The 14,940-nt window shown below is 33.2% G+C and overlaps 1 protein-coding gene across 1 annotated transcript in view; it reads right to left on the bottom strand.

Moving 5' to 3' along the window:
* Nucleotides 1–14,940, bottom strand: part of LOC129257028 (GRIP1-associated protein 1-like) — a 62,307-nt gene that overhangs the window by 4,999 nt on the left and 42,368 nt on the right. Inside the window, exons 20-30 of the mRNA XM_054895259.2 lie at nt 14,686–14,724; nt 13,196–13,396; nt 12,256–12,372; nt 11,669–11,710; nt 11,241–11,354; nt 10,746–10,823; nt 8,914–9,066; nt 7,288–7,451; nt 6,557–6,614; nt 5,408–5,509; nt 3,000–3,096 (exon numbers count right to left, since the gene is read on the bottom strand). Coding sequence (XP_054751234.2) covers nt 3,000–3,096; nt 5,408–5,509; nt 6,557–6,614; nt 7,288–7,451; nt 8,914–9,066; nt 10,746–10,823; nt 11,241–11,354; nt 11,669–11,710; nt 12,256–12,372; nt 13,196–13,396; nt 14,686–14,724 — 1,165 coding nt within the window. The remainder of the gene's footprint in view (nt 1–2,999; nt 3,097–5,407; nt 5,510–6,556; nt 6,615–7,287; nt 7,452–8,913; nt 9,067–10,745; nt 10,824–11,240; nt 11,355–11,668; nt 11,711–12,255; nt 12,373–13,195; nt 13,397–14,685; nt 14,725–14,940) is intronic.

Raw genomic sequence — 14,940 nt, 5'->3', positions numbered from 1 at the left:
GTTGAAACTCAATGATAGCAAAACTGAGTTTCTTATCATTGGAACAACTAGACAAGTGTCTAAACTAAATATAGATTGTATAACAGTTGGAAATACTGTAGTCAAGCAGACCATGGTTGCAAAAAACCTTGGTGTCTGGTTTGACTCGCAGCTAAACATGGAAACCCACATATCCAAAACATGCAAAACTGCCTTCTATCATCTCTACAACTTACGTCATATCCGAAAATATTTAAGCAGCACATGTATTAATACACTGGTCCATGCATTTGTAACAAGCAAACTGGATTATTGTAATGGACTACTTTTTGGCTTACCAGATTCTCAGATAAACAAATTACAGCGTGTTCAAAATGCATGTGCCAGACTCATTTGTAATTCCCCCAAATTTTCCCATGTAAGGCCCCTACTCTACGATCTACATTGGCTTCCAGTACGTCAGCAAATCAAATTCAAAATAATGCTCCTAACATATAAGATACTACATGACATGGCCCCCACCTATCTCAGTGAACTCCTTAAATTAAAATCACCCACCCAGTCTTACGGGCTTCGTAGTTCCCATGACACAATGCTCCTCAATCTCCCACCATGTAAAACAAAGATTACACTAGGTGACCGTGCCTTTATCAGTGCTGCACCCAAACTCTGGAATAGTCTCCCTTCCTCAATAAGAAATGCATCCTCTGTCAACTTATTTAAAATTAAACTGAAATCCCACCTCTTTCAAGAGAGTTTTTAATAAATAAGTCACTTTTTTGTTATGTATTTTGTAGAAATAATTCATCTTTACTTATTTTTCTTCGATTAATTTAGCAAACTTAAATTTACTTCTAAAATTTTTGCGTATCCTGTTAATAATTGTTTTTTTGCTTATCTGTTATGTATTGTAATGCGCAGTTGAGTATATCAAAATAGAAATTGCGCAATATAAATTTACAATTATTATTAATTATTATTATTATTATTCTTTGTTTTTCGACTTTTCTTTTATTGTTTCAACGATGGAAATTGTTGCAGACTTAATTCTGATTATAAACAAGACAAAAATAATTTTGTTTCATCAGTAAAAGTAGAAATAATGCTCCATTTATAAATTTTGGCTAAATACACAATTTGCATTGGATTTGTACATGAATTCACGTTTTTGAGCAGTTTTGGGTCTGACAAGCACTTACATAATGTTGCGTAATTTTATATCCGCGTACCCAGGCATCGCAAATTTGGTCTCAAAAGTTGTGTGAGATTTGAAAGTAAAAAGTCAGCGAGCGACTTGGTTGAAAAATTTCGCGCGATTTACGATTTATCGTGAAAAATGTGGAGGGGGGGGCGGAAAACGTCTCTCCACGGGCCTTTTAGGGTTAATATGTAATACAAAACACACCAAAGACCAAGGAAAAGGAGCCTAGATCAATCAAATTGTGATCTATGCAATTAAAATTAAAATTAAAAACTGGTTGTCAAACAAATAAACAATAGTTCAATATAAATAAAAAGCATTTGGACAGAATTTGGGGGAAAATATTCTGTAAATATCTTCTTTGCCTCGGAATAGTTTAGTAGATAGATGGCGCATAATAAATGCTGTGTTTATTATTATCTTAGTGAATGAGCTAAATATGACTCAGTTGACTTTCTTTAAAAAAAACTGATGCTGTGGATTGCTCCTTCGATGAGTTGAATCTCGGGTTGATTTCAACATACTCTGTAGCATCCATGTTCAGATTTTATGGATCATTGGAAGATCTCACTATTTCTCATCTTAAGTAATGACTGACAATTTCACCGAAACACCCCTCTTAAAAATAACTAAGAGAAAATCAAAGTATCTTTCATAATCTTAAATGAGACTAAAAAGTTAGGGTTACTTTTAACAAAATAAATACAACACATTCATGCATTTCATAAGGAATTTGGATAATAAATTTGAATGCTCTAAAAACATAAAAATGTGCAAACCACAATATGACATGTTTGCTTTCTCACATTATTCTGGATATTTCACACATCACTGCTTAGAACTCATATATACAGTTGAGTCCAGAAGTTTACATACACCCAGGAAATTAAAAGAAAAGTTTACACTTGCCAAACATTATAAAATTTACTGTATCTTATAAAATATTTGTGCTATCATGACAAATTCAGGGGCCGCGGAACGGTTTTCAAAGTAGGGGGGGGGGGGGCTGATCCAAAAGTGAGGGGGCTGACCATGCAAAAAGTCACAATCCTATGGTAATTGTTACGTTTTTGTACACGGTTTTTGAAAAAAGTGGGGGGGGGGGCCCCTGAAATTTGATATTAAACAAATGAGTATGTCATGCCCCTTCATCACATTGCTTTGTCATCAGGACCTTACAAATATATGTCATTTTTCCCCAAAAAATCTTCATCTTTTAGACAAATTAAAAACAAAAACTTGATAAAAATATTTCATATTTGTACTAGTTACTTTTCAACACAAACATTTTAGATTACAATATTTTTGTTCAGTGGTGACATATCATGATAGAAAATGTAATATAAATCATAGATTTGACATTTATATATTTCTATGAAACGATGTTTGAAAATATAATAACAAACAATAGAATACATTTGCCACGAATATTCCTTTTTTTTCTTCAAAGAAAATTCCACTTGAAATATACTTTAATCCCAACAGCATCCCAATCGTGTGAAAAAGCATAATACGCTCTTTCATTTGATACCAAATTTGTCATGGTAGTATTTATATTTCTGAAGATAAAGTAAATTTATGTTTGGCAAGTGAACAAATTTCACTGAATTCCATGGGTGTATGTAAACTTTTGGCCTCAACTGTAAAAGTACCAAGTCCCAAAAATGATAAAGCTCTTAATTATATACATAAAGGATGATAAACCTTTTGATTGCAGATGCATTATCAACTTTCCTTTGTAAATTAAGGTAAAGTTACAATTTTTTTTCTTTTTAAAAATTTCTCATAATAAATGATTTGAACATCCCTTTCAACTCACCAATGATTTTCCGTTCCATGACGTGAGCTTCAATGATTGCACTTTTTCTCAGGAGATCTTCTGCCATGCATGCATTGCTTTCTTCAAGGTGACGCACCTAATTAGCAACACATGAAATATAATCATCAGGGAGGATCTCAACTATGGAAAGCAAAGTAATACTACAATTTATTACTAAGAAGGTAATACATTGACCCTTGGTACATAAAAAAGAGTATGCTGATTGGTCAACTCAATGACGTATACAGGAAGGTACATCATCATCAAGAGCATTATGCTGGATTGTACATGTTTTGACAAACTATTGGGTTACTGACTTTCTATAATTTCATTTTATCATTTGAAACTGTACACGACCATTCATGGATCAATCAACTGATAAATCAGATTAGTCATTTATTCAATCAATAACATTGATTGTAATTATAGTCAAGTATAAACGTCGATTAAAATTTAAACAAAGTTTAACAGAGACTTGTAGACAATCGTATTACCCATGTTGCTAAGCTGCAGTGCATGTACCTAAACAAATACTATATAAGACAGTCAGGATGGTAAAGTAGCAGAATTGCATGATTTAGTTATGAATTTTCCCTTCAAAATTAACATTTTAAGTGGCATCCACATATAAATGACATCAGATGACTCTGACTGCAACTTACATTTTTCATTCTATCTTCAAAAATCAATTTTTCTAAAGAAAAGGATCACCATTTGGTTAAGATGGTGAGTTGACTGTGTTTGATTAATTTCTTGGTTGCAAGAGTGTGTGTGTGTATATATATATATATATATATACATATGTGTGAAATTATACATGCACAACAGCTTTGGCAACTCTTTTATTTAAATATCCTGCGAAAGAAATGGATGAAGAGAACAATGAAAGGCGTAGCTTAAATCAAGGTTCCCCAGAGCTATCTGCTCTTTGGAAAAATTGGCAATGCTGAAAAAATGTCTCTGCCGGGAATCATGGCATGGCGGCTTGTCATTGTTCAAAACCCACCTACACCCGAAAAAGGAAATTATGATTGGTATAGTGTCGAAAATCTGTCTGACGGTCAATCGGATCGGGGTCGCCCTAGCCACTAACCCGTCTCTGTGGTCTAGTGGTTAAGGCACCGGCGTTCAAAGCTGGGGGCCCGGGTTCGATTCCAGGCAGAGACATTTTTTTGGCATTGCCAACTTTTCCAAAGGGCAGATAGCTCTGGGGAACCTTGATTTAAGCTATGCCTACCATTGTTCTCTCTATATATATATACATTATATATACATATATTTTGTACATTTATGATATCTGGTGATATATTATTTGCATAAAAACAATTTAATATTCAAATTATTTATTTCAATGCTGTAAAACAAATTGAAGAGATACGAAAAGTCTTCATTACATCATGACATTATTTCGGTTTCCCAAATCTTTAAAACAAGGCAGCCTGATCTGCAATATCTCTGTTCCTTATAAAATAATAATTTTTGTATTTCCTGAATGCTATGTAATTTGTACATTTTTTATGTATACTCAGATTTAATTTGCATAAAAAAATCAAAATCTATGTTTGAAACTTATTTCTTTTACTGCTGTAAGATAAACTGAAGAGATACTAAAAGTCTTCACAACATCATGACATAATTTCAGCTTTCAAAATCTACAAAACAAGACAGTCTGATATATCATATCCTTGCTCCTTGTAAAAAAAAATATTTTTATGTTTTAAAATATTTTTTGGGGAGGGGGAGAGGGGTGGCCCTCATCAACCCTGCCTTTTTTGGAATACTCGTATCATAATAAGATACTTCCTATTTCAAAAACCTTTTAGAATAATATTAGAATAAATAATTATACAATTTCAGATCATTACAGTCTACACTATAAAACCATCTGATATGTAATAACTTTGGATATTATGATTCTTAATATCTTTGGGCCTTATGAAACAGTCTGACCTTGTTTTTCCTTGATCATTATGAAACAGCCCTAGACCTACCTCCTAACTACTTGGGAGGAAACTTTGGAGGCATAACTTGCCAAAGGTGTTTTCTCAGTGAACTTCAAAATATACAGATTGGCAGGGGATGTTCCAGAAAACCATGTTCAAAATTATTCCTAACAATTCATAACTATCCTTAACAATCCACACCAGTCATAAATATCCGCTTCTCCCTTCACTTGTTCAAAAGTATCCAGAAGGATTTGTCAAAGGAACAAATGTATTAACTTGAAAGATTGTCCACAAGTATCCGCATCTGGTCATATCGATCTGTATCATCCGTGTCTATTTCCGTATATATATTTCAGTGATGGGAAGGATCAATGGGAATTCACAGGAAAATTTAGATGGATGCAGAGCACTGTGTGACTGGGGTATAACATTTCATTTTCTAAAATAAATAATCAGCATTACCTTTTCTTCTAGTTGCCAGTTTTCTTGTTGGATTTGTGTTAATTTGGAGATGAGTTCTGTTGTCTCCTCACTGAGGGCAGCAGACATAGAGTCATTGGGAGACTGTCATGAAACAGATAAAAAATAAGACTCTCAACTCTAAATGTTCTACAGAAATCCTTACAAGTCACAAAATCAATTTAGTGTACATCCTTGGCACACCTTCAGAGTGCAGACACTACATTGAATTTACTTTACCCTTTAAAAAATCACTGTACTGTAGCAACTCACATTTAATCCTTTAACCCTAAAAGGACTGGGCTATTTGAGATGTATTGAGGACTGGGGGGGGGGGGGGGGCATGATGGCCCCCTTCTGATCTTGGCGGCCGTTTGCGCAGTCGCACTGTAATTTGGCATGCACATTCTATACCGCATAAACTACAGGCCAGTATAAAAAAAATTCTGAATCATTTCTTAAACATTATGAATAAAACATGCAAATTTATTTGTGAAAACCATTATTTACATATTTAACACCCAATTTCACTTTAAATTTTCCCTTTTTTTCCAGATGTCATCTTTGTAAACTAATTTAAAGGTTTCCACAAAGAAAAATTGCGAGGGCCAATTTTTTCCTTATGTATTTCTGTTTTTTTCATCTTTTGTTTTTTTCAATGGAAAATATAACAGACCATTTAACAAATAAATCAATTAGGAAGACCACTTAGAATGAAAAGTAATCACACTTTTATGAATTTCATCTCCCATAGACTTTGTACACAAAGTATAAAATAAGCCATTTTCGGCATGACATTGTCTCGTAAAGTCACGTAGCGTCCCGATGCTATACCCGTAGGTCGCAAATTTGGTCTCAAAAATTGAGCGAGACTTCAAAGAAAAAAGTCATAAAATTTTGCGGCGCTACCTTTTTGCGTTTCAGAAATATTGCGCGAAGTGTCGAGGGAGGGCCATCATGGCCCCCCCCCCGTCCTTTTAGGGTTAAATACAACTAATGTATATGCAATTCAAACTCATCACTTCGCAATACACTGTTCTTCCAAATAGAATTAATATACTCTCATTTAATTTTCATCCTCATTTTCAACAATAGTAACAATGTTATAATTCCAAATAATAGAAATATAATCAATGAAGAGATCAAACTTACAGGAGCAAAGTCACTGTAGTCTCTGCCAGTCCCACTATTGCTTAAAGATGAGATGCTACTAAAAGATTAAAAAAGAAAAAGATATCAAGGTTAGCATTTTTGCATGGAGAATTAAATAACAAAATAGGAAAGTCTCATAAAGAGACAGAAATCAGCATCAACTAAAAAGATGTCCTCCTCATCTCACTCCACTGGCTGTAGATTACACACTGTACATTCTACATTCCTTCTTGTTTACAAATCTTCATTGAATATTTTATAGTAAATGTCATGTAAGTTTCTTACTAATGAAATCAACAATCAGGGTATGGCACCACTTAACACCTGGATGATGTATATTTCTACCTGGCATGTCCTGTAATATACATACATGTACAATCTTGGTATTTCCTGTGTAAATCACCATGGCCACTCTAGGCCATGATGCCAATGACCTTAATTAACTGAATGATAGACATGCTTCATAAAAACTAAAAAATATAGCAGATCAATTGCTTACCCCTCTTCAAATATAGCCTGTAATATTACTTTTAAGAGGGGGTAAAAAGGCTGATTTTTTTTAACTCGATCGTTGAAAAATATTTCTGAATTGGAGTATATTTCTATTCAACGAGATTTTCAGTAAAATGCGACAAAAATTTTGGATAGTGAGAAAAAAACATGCTTGATTGACAGTATGGATACGGTTCTGGACGAAGTCAAATGTGTATGCTACAAAAATGTATGAATACCTGGTGTCATGTCTAGAAGACCTGTCATCATAGGTATGATGTGAGAAGAGTGCATCTAGACCTTGTGGTGCTTGACTGTTCTGTGTTAAGACTTCTTGTAATCTCTCCTGTAATTTAACTGATCTCTTCTTCTCCTGTCTCAACTGCCTTTGAAGATCCTTCAGCTGTGGATGAAATCATTCAAAACAAGAAGATACAATCAACAATTTTGCTCTGATTTTTACCACTATCTAATACTTATTTTTGGATTGAGATATGATCTCTCTTGTAACTATTCTTCTCTTTCCTTTATTTTTCTTTGAACCCAACCATGTTATATAATGATGTAAGCATTATGTTGTTTCCCTCTTTTCAATTCATGGTTATAGCAAAACTAGTAAGAAGTCCCCCTCATTAATTACCTGTTTATTCTTGGCTGATGTACATCATGTACTATCCCATTTAAGACTTTATCAATAGATGATTAAATTTAATGGTTTTATTTTGTATAAAATATCCTATTACTTCTGACTGATATTGCGAAAGATGGGTAACAATTAAACTTTTTTTTTTCGGGGGGGGGGGGGGGGGGGTGAATGTTCCCTCACATATCCCATTGGGCAAGGTTCATCAAGTTCTGGTGCATAAGACAACCTTCTTTCTAAAACTCTACCTTAACTGTAGATTATAAATTGTTTGGCCCCCTGTAATAAAGTATTTCGTCAGTGACTTTCACTTAAATTTTGACATCTGATAGTTGAGTGCACATTTTTCAGTAAAATTAAATGAAAAAAGGCTTAATTGAATGCTAATACTCATCTAAAAGTTCTAAATTGACATTGGCAATGAACAACCTTTAATACAAGAAGGGAGCAAAAAAAATTTGTTAAGTTGACCCTTTTCTCTAAAGTGGGTAAAATTATTAATTGCATCACAAAAAGGATGTCATTTATTGTGATTAGAATGATTTGAGGCATATGAAGTAGACATTGGTGATTCATTTTGGTTTGTAAGAAGACCATTTGAAATAGAGAATGCCAATAGTATTTTCTTTCATCATATAAAAGTCTTTATGCCATAAGATGAAATGGATGAGCTGCTACTTAGTCTTATTTCTCCCTGGTCTATTCACACCTTGTCTAATGTCACATCACCAAATCAAATTTTGTCTACAACTAGTTTATGTACTATTAAAAATTTAGTCTAATGACACCCAGCAAACTTCTTATCATTTCATTCATTTAACAGACTAGCCATGCCAATTTCATCTAACAGCAACTTTCTCTAATATAACCTCAGATAAGACAGAGACCAGGGGCCTGTTTCATAAAGAGTTACAACTGTTGCAACTTTGCCATTATGGCAACTACCATGGTAACCTTGATTTTGATTGGCTGCTGAGCCCTGTAGCCATAGTGGCAAAGTTACAACAGTTGCAACTCTTTATGAAACGGGCCCCAGATGAACATTATACAAAGGGGGAAAGCTGAATAGAATAAAGGGGAACAAGCATTTTTACCAGTTAAACTGACAATAAGATCAAATCAATAAAATAGGTTTATTGAATTAGTCACATTTATGTTAGACAATCTGGGTAAGAGACTAACGTGTAAATTACTGATTATAAACCCTACATCTAGTACTCACCATGCTAGATCTCTTCTTCTCACCAAGTTTATGATCTACTACAGAATCCCTGGCATCCTGTTCCAATTTCTCTATGGTGGCTTGATGTCCCTCTATCTCAACTTTGGCACTCTCTATAGCTTTATCCCTCTCAGATAGCTCCTCTTGGAGATTCTGAGAATAATCATATAGGGTATTGCTTGTTCATGCAATGTCCATAGTGTATTGTTTGTTCACACAATAATCATATGGGATATTGCTTGGACACACAGAACATGCAGGGGAGCATTTCATGAAACATACAGTCAGTGATTTTCATCAACTAATTTGCTCTCAGCCAATCAGATCGAAGGAATTGCAGTAGCTTATAACAATAGTCAGCAAAAATAATTGACTTTTGGTTTTATAAAACACTCCCCAGATGCTTTTTCTCACAATAATGATAGTGGATATTGCATGTTTATTATACAACAATCAGGTGTGACGTTGAATCGTATGCAATAATGCGTATTCATATGTGGTATTGATTGTTAACAGTTGCCTAAAATCATTAAGGTGGACCAACTTTAACCCTATCTTAACTGGGCTATTTCAGACCAGTATATACTGGGGGGGGGGTCAATTTGACCCCCCCTCAGATCTCGGCCGCTGACTGCGCAATCGCCGCGAAAATTTGCAAGCGCATAGAGCCGGATTTAAACTACAAGAGTGTATATTTTTGAAAAATATTTTTTATTAATTAATCATGCAAATAAGCATATGAAATTTGCCATAAATTTGTTTTTTTGTGTATGTATTTGCCTTTAACTCAATTTATATAGCTAGTAGAATGCTAATTTTTGGTGGGAGTATCAATTATTACATTTCTAACAAATATCTACAAAAAATATAATTAATTTCTTATGTATTTTATTGTTTTTTAAATTCTTATGTATTTCTTAGTTTTTTTTCAAACCTTTGTTTTTTTGTTTTTTTTCGCGATGAACTTTGTCGAGGACCCTTTTGCAATCATAAATAGCATAAAATAAATCCATTTAAACCAACAAAACTAAAAATAATCATATATTTATGATTTTTGGTTGAAAAACACAATTTGCATTGACTTTTTACACGGAATCACGTTTTTGAGCAATTTCTGGTCTGACATGCACTTACAAAACGTTGCGTCATTTTGGAACCGCGTACCCGGGCGTCGCAAATTTGGTCTCAAAAGATGCGCAAGACTTAAAAGTAAAAAGTCAGTGAGCGGCGCAGTAAAAAAAAATTGTGCGACGGCGTAGTGACGAAATTTGTTGAGGGGGGGTCAAATTGACCCCCCCAGTTCAATAAGGGTTAACCCATAGGTTAACTCACGTTATTCTAAATCATGGGCTAAAAAGAACCCTTGGGTATCAAAATTTATGACTCATAGAGGTAGGTTCATTTTACTGGAGTTAAAACCTTTTAGAGTGTGTAGTTTTACAATACATCATTAGATTTCAAATGATGCATTTTAACCATTAGTTAAAGTTAACCCACTTTAGGGAAATTAAAATTTGAACACTCAGGAGTTAAATTCACCCATGGATTAAAGTATCACCTTCATGAATTTGGGCCATTATGATCAATCCAGCCTTGGTAATAATCAATCTATAAAGACTACTTTTTTGCTTTGAAAGTAGATACTCCATGAAACATATCCAAGAGAAGCATGAACATATAGATCACCTTCACACTTCCTTGCCACTATTAAAGTCTTTTAAGATAGGTTTCATTGTACAACCTTTGCAAAAATGTTCTACAATAATAACCCTTTTGGGATTGAAATTGTAGTGATTCAAGTCTATTATCTTAGAAGAAGAAGGTCTACTTACTAATATTTCTTCTTGATGCTTGGCTTCTAAATCTTTGATGTCTTCTATATGCTTTTCTTTTGTTCCTTCAAGTTCCTCCTACACAAAATGATTGAGATCACAGATTATTAGTATCAGTGTATTACTTTGTTATGCCTGAATTTTGGGTCAAATTGAATATCAAGTTATTTACTCTGAGAAAAAAAGGGAAATGCATTTTAATATGACCCCCCTGCCCCCCCCCCAAAAAAAGGATAAAGGATATAATAACCACCAGTCAGAAATATGTAAACAAGAGGATAAAAGAACAATGTTTTTTTTTTACTGATAAGATAAAGTGCAAAATGTGGTGATATACAATTGTGTGAGAGAGGAAGAAGAAAAAAAAGGCAAAAAAGAGATGGGGAGAATAGATAGAGAGATAAACAAAGGGCGAGCAAAAGGGAGGAGAGATCAAGACAGAATGGGGGGGGGGGGTCAACTGTTTTATGTTTGGGCACTCCTTTTTTTTATTACCTCTAATTCTTTCATTCTCCTTTCAAACCATCCCTTTGCATTTTCTAGTGATTCAATTTGTACATCTCGCTGTGTGATCTGCTCTTTCAAAGGCTCTAGTTCTTTTCTCTTTTGCTGAAATCCAATAGTAAGACAATGACATTAAAAACCTTAAAAACAATCTCACTATGTCTTTTATTTAAAAAATCATAAAAATATGTTTCTTAAAAGTATATCTACCTGTTAATAGTGTAAATACTATCCATCTAAAGAATAAATCAGTCAACATCCAATTAATCTGACTTTCATCTGAGAAATTTCCTAGATTCAATTGTATCACAAATAATAAACCACTGAAATATTCATACATACATGTACATTCACATTGTATACAACATGATTACTTTTTGAACAATATCATTAATTAGAAAGATGAAGAAAGGGATTACCTTTTCATCTTGAAGTTCATGTTTGAGATCATCAAGAGCTTTCTGCAAATGATAAAGAAATCAACAAAAACATTAAAATAAATGTGTTATTTTACAAAACATGATAAAAACATAACAGAAAATGGTTCTAAAAATATTATTAAAGTTTTAGCAAGAATTAGGCAGTTTACAGCTTTGGTTGCAAAAAGAAAATTGATTTGTTATCAACAGGAGACTTGTATGTACATGTCAATATACATGTGTAACGTCATTTGATGCTCTATTCATAAATTTCCAGTCAATTTCATAATTACTTAATAGGCAACTGACCCCAAACAAATATCACAATGGTTTGCGCATCCTCTGTGGGCAAATGAACTCTCATCAATAATTTGCATGTGTACTTGCTTGGACTGAATGAATCTACATATGAGATTTTAAGTTCCCTAGTCAATGGACTAAATTATATTCTGCATCTCATTTGGTAAAATTCTAATTCAAAGAGAAAAATCATAATAGCATCTTTGATTTTAATCAAGTTTCCGTTTTAAACAAGAAACTTGAACAAATCCTTTTGAATGTTAATCAAAACTAATATCTGAGCATACCTGATGACTAATTGTCATACTAGAAACTTCTTCCTTATGTTGCTCTCTGATGGTTTGTGTTTGAATTGCCATCTCATCTAACATGTTTTTCCTCTTATCAGCTATCTTATTAGTTTCCTAAAAACACAATAACAACAACATCATCATACATTTGAAAAGAAGAAAGATCATCATTCAAAAGGTGACAGGTATGGTAAAAAAGAGAAAAAGGTAGGTGCTTTAAATGTGAACAAAAATCATTAATCGTGACAATTAATCTTGAAATTTGAATAGTTTGAAGTCAAGGACAATAGAGACAAATTTTATGGTACTGTGTGTGTGTCCAGAATGCAGCTTGCTTTAAATAACAGGCATATTAAAAAATGTTCAGGTGTTGCAAACATTTAGCCTTTAGTTTCAAAAGGCCATCAATCTGATATGAAAGCTTTTTAAAGTAAAAGAAAGTAATTGTAGCAACAAGTTATTTCATGAGAAAGCCTTTAAAATCAAGTTTAATAACCACCATATTATCATAGATCTAGATTGGGTACATTGAAATCAACTTATCTTTGTGAAATCATGAAATGTTAGCTGAAAACCGAAAATTCTGATAACACAAAAAGACATATGTGGGACAGTGTATTAATATTGTTTGGAAAAAACCAGACATTTTAAGGAATTCCTTGCTTATTTTGCTCATTTCTCAGCAATTACATTGTTTTCCAGAGTCAATTGGCACATATTTTTATTTGTACATACAAACACTTGGGTGGTTATTTTATTGGATTCTGTTTGAACTATTTTGAGATCGTTATCACAGCTGGTATTTATCTTTAATATGGGTAATGTTTTTGTTTCACAGTCTTTAATCTTTAAAACATCAAGTAAAAAAATTACACAGCTTTTAACGTATAAAACAGCGTGGACTTCGAGATCAAGTGTAGACAGGATTGTTCTTTACCTGTAATTCTTTGCTACGAGTATCTCTTTCTTTCTCTGCTGTACTGAGTTGGTCTCCTAACGTAGCATTGGCTGCTAGGCATTCAGTGAACTGAGCCTGTAGTTCATCTCTCTCACTGCTTAATTTACTCTGTGCTAGCTGAAGCTCTTCTAACTCATGCTCGGTAGATTCAAGCTGGTTCTTAGCACTGGTTGACACATTCTAAATATATAATGATAATAATCGTACATTTACATTATGCAATTTTTATTTATATATTCTCAACTGCGCATTACAATAATAAAAGGTAAAATAGTTTAAAGATAAATACATAAAAATATGATTAAGTTCAAATTACTGAAAAAAGGGAAGCCTAATATATCTACAAATTATATAACAAAATGTGATTTATTTGTTGATACTAGTTCTCTCTTGAAAAAGGTAGGTTTTTAGTTTAGTTTTGAAGAAGGTAATAGATAATGCATTTCTTATTGAGGAAAGGAGACTATTCCAGAGTTTGGGTGAAGCACTAACAAAGGCACTAATCGTGTAATCTTCATTTTAAAAGGTGGGTGACTTAGGAGCATGGTGTCATAAGAACTACGGATTCATAAAAGCTTTATGAGGTTCTTATCAACATTATACTTAAGACAATTCAGATATAATAGATGGTATTTTATTAAATTGTTGGTTTAATTACACTAGGTGAACTTAACCAAAACATGTACAAGAATCTTATAAAAGATTTATGAGGTTCTTCTTTAAGTGACACTGACAAGGGTATTAAATTAAGACAATTTTGGTGATAATAGATGGTGTTTTCTTCCACCACTGGTTCACTTACCCTTGGTGAACTTAGTATATATTCTGATAGAGTGCATTTTGTTAACTTAAGTACAGGTTATTTCAATCTTTTGGTGAAGTGTTTAAACATAATTTAGAAATATGATACAAAGGAAGATAATCTGTGCAGAAAAATTAATTCTTTGGTATTAAAATATTTGTAAAGTAATTTCAGATTTTTTTTAGTGTTTAGCTTAAATCTTAATTGTCATACTCATAGTTAATGTTCTCTAACAAGTAGGTCAAATTAAATAGACTTGGTGGTAATTAGATAAATTAGGCAAAGCATAACTGTCAATTACAGGAAATGGTTGAAGTGGCAATTAGACCACATTCTAATAGGATGAAGTGCAGGTATTCTGTTAGATTATATTTAATCATGAGACAAAAAGGGATGACACAATATGGATAGGCCTGTAAGCTGAATCATGTGGGTATGATTAGTATTTTCTCTGATGGTGACCCTTCAAAAAAGTATTCTACAAATCTAAATGGTTGACACCTCAGAGATGGTCGGAATTGACTTTTCATTTGTTTTGCCAAAACCCAGTCCAAATACTGCCTATCATATCCTACCACAATCATCACAATTTGTTCAAGACCAACAAATTTTTATTTGCACATGCATGCCGGTTTATAGCACGGTATTATATATTTGTACTACCTACCTGTAATCTATTAGCCTCTTCTGATGTAGAAGTATAAGCCTTGTAAAATATGAAAGATAACATCATATTAATTTTCAATTAGACTTCATATTTCCTGTAAGGTTTAATAGATTATAATGTAGTTAATATCAAATAAAGATTGCAATCATAATAAACATAATATATTTATGAGTGAGCCCCCCCCCCCCCCCCCCCCCCCCCGCTAACAAACATACAGGAATATGGTAATGATAAAACAATGAGTAGGGAGCACAC

This window comes from Lytechinus pictus, chromosome 3, assembly GCF_037042905.1.
Source record: "Lytechinus pictus isolate F3 Inbred chromosome 3, Lp3.0, whole genome shotgun sequence".
Classification (NCBI taxonomy): Eukaryota; Metazoa; Echinodermata; class Echinoidea; order Temnopleuroida; family Toxopneustidae; genus Lytechinus; species Lytechinus pictus.
Note: the sequence above shows the minus strand (reverse complement) of the source record. Positions and strands in the feature narration are given on the sequence as shown.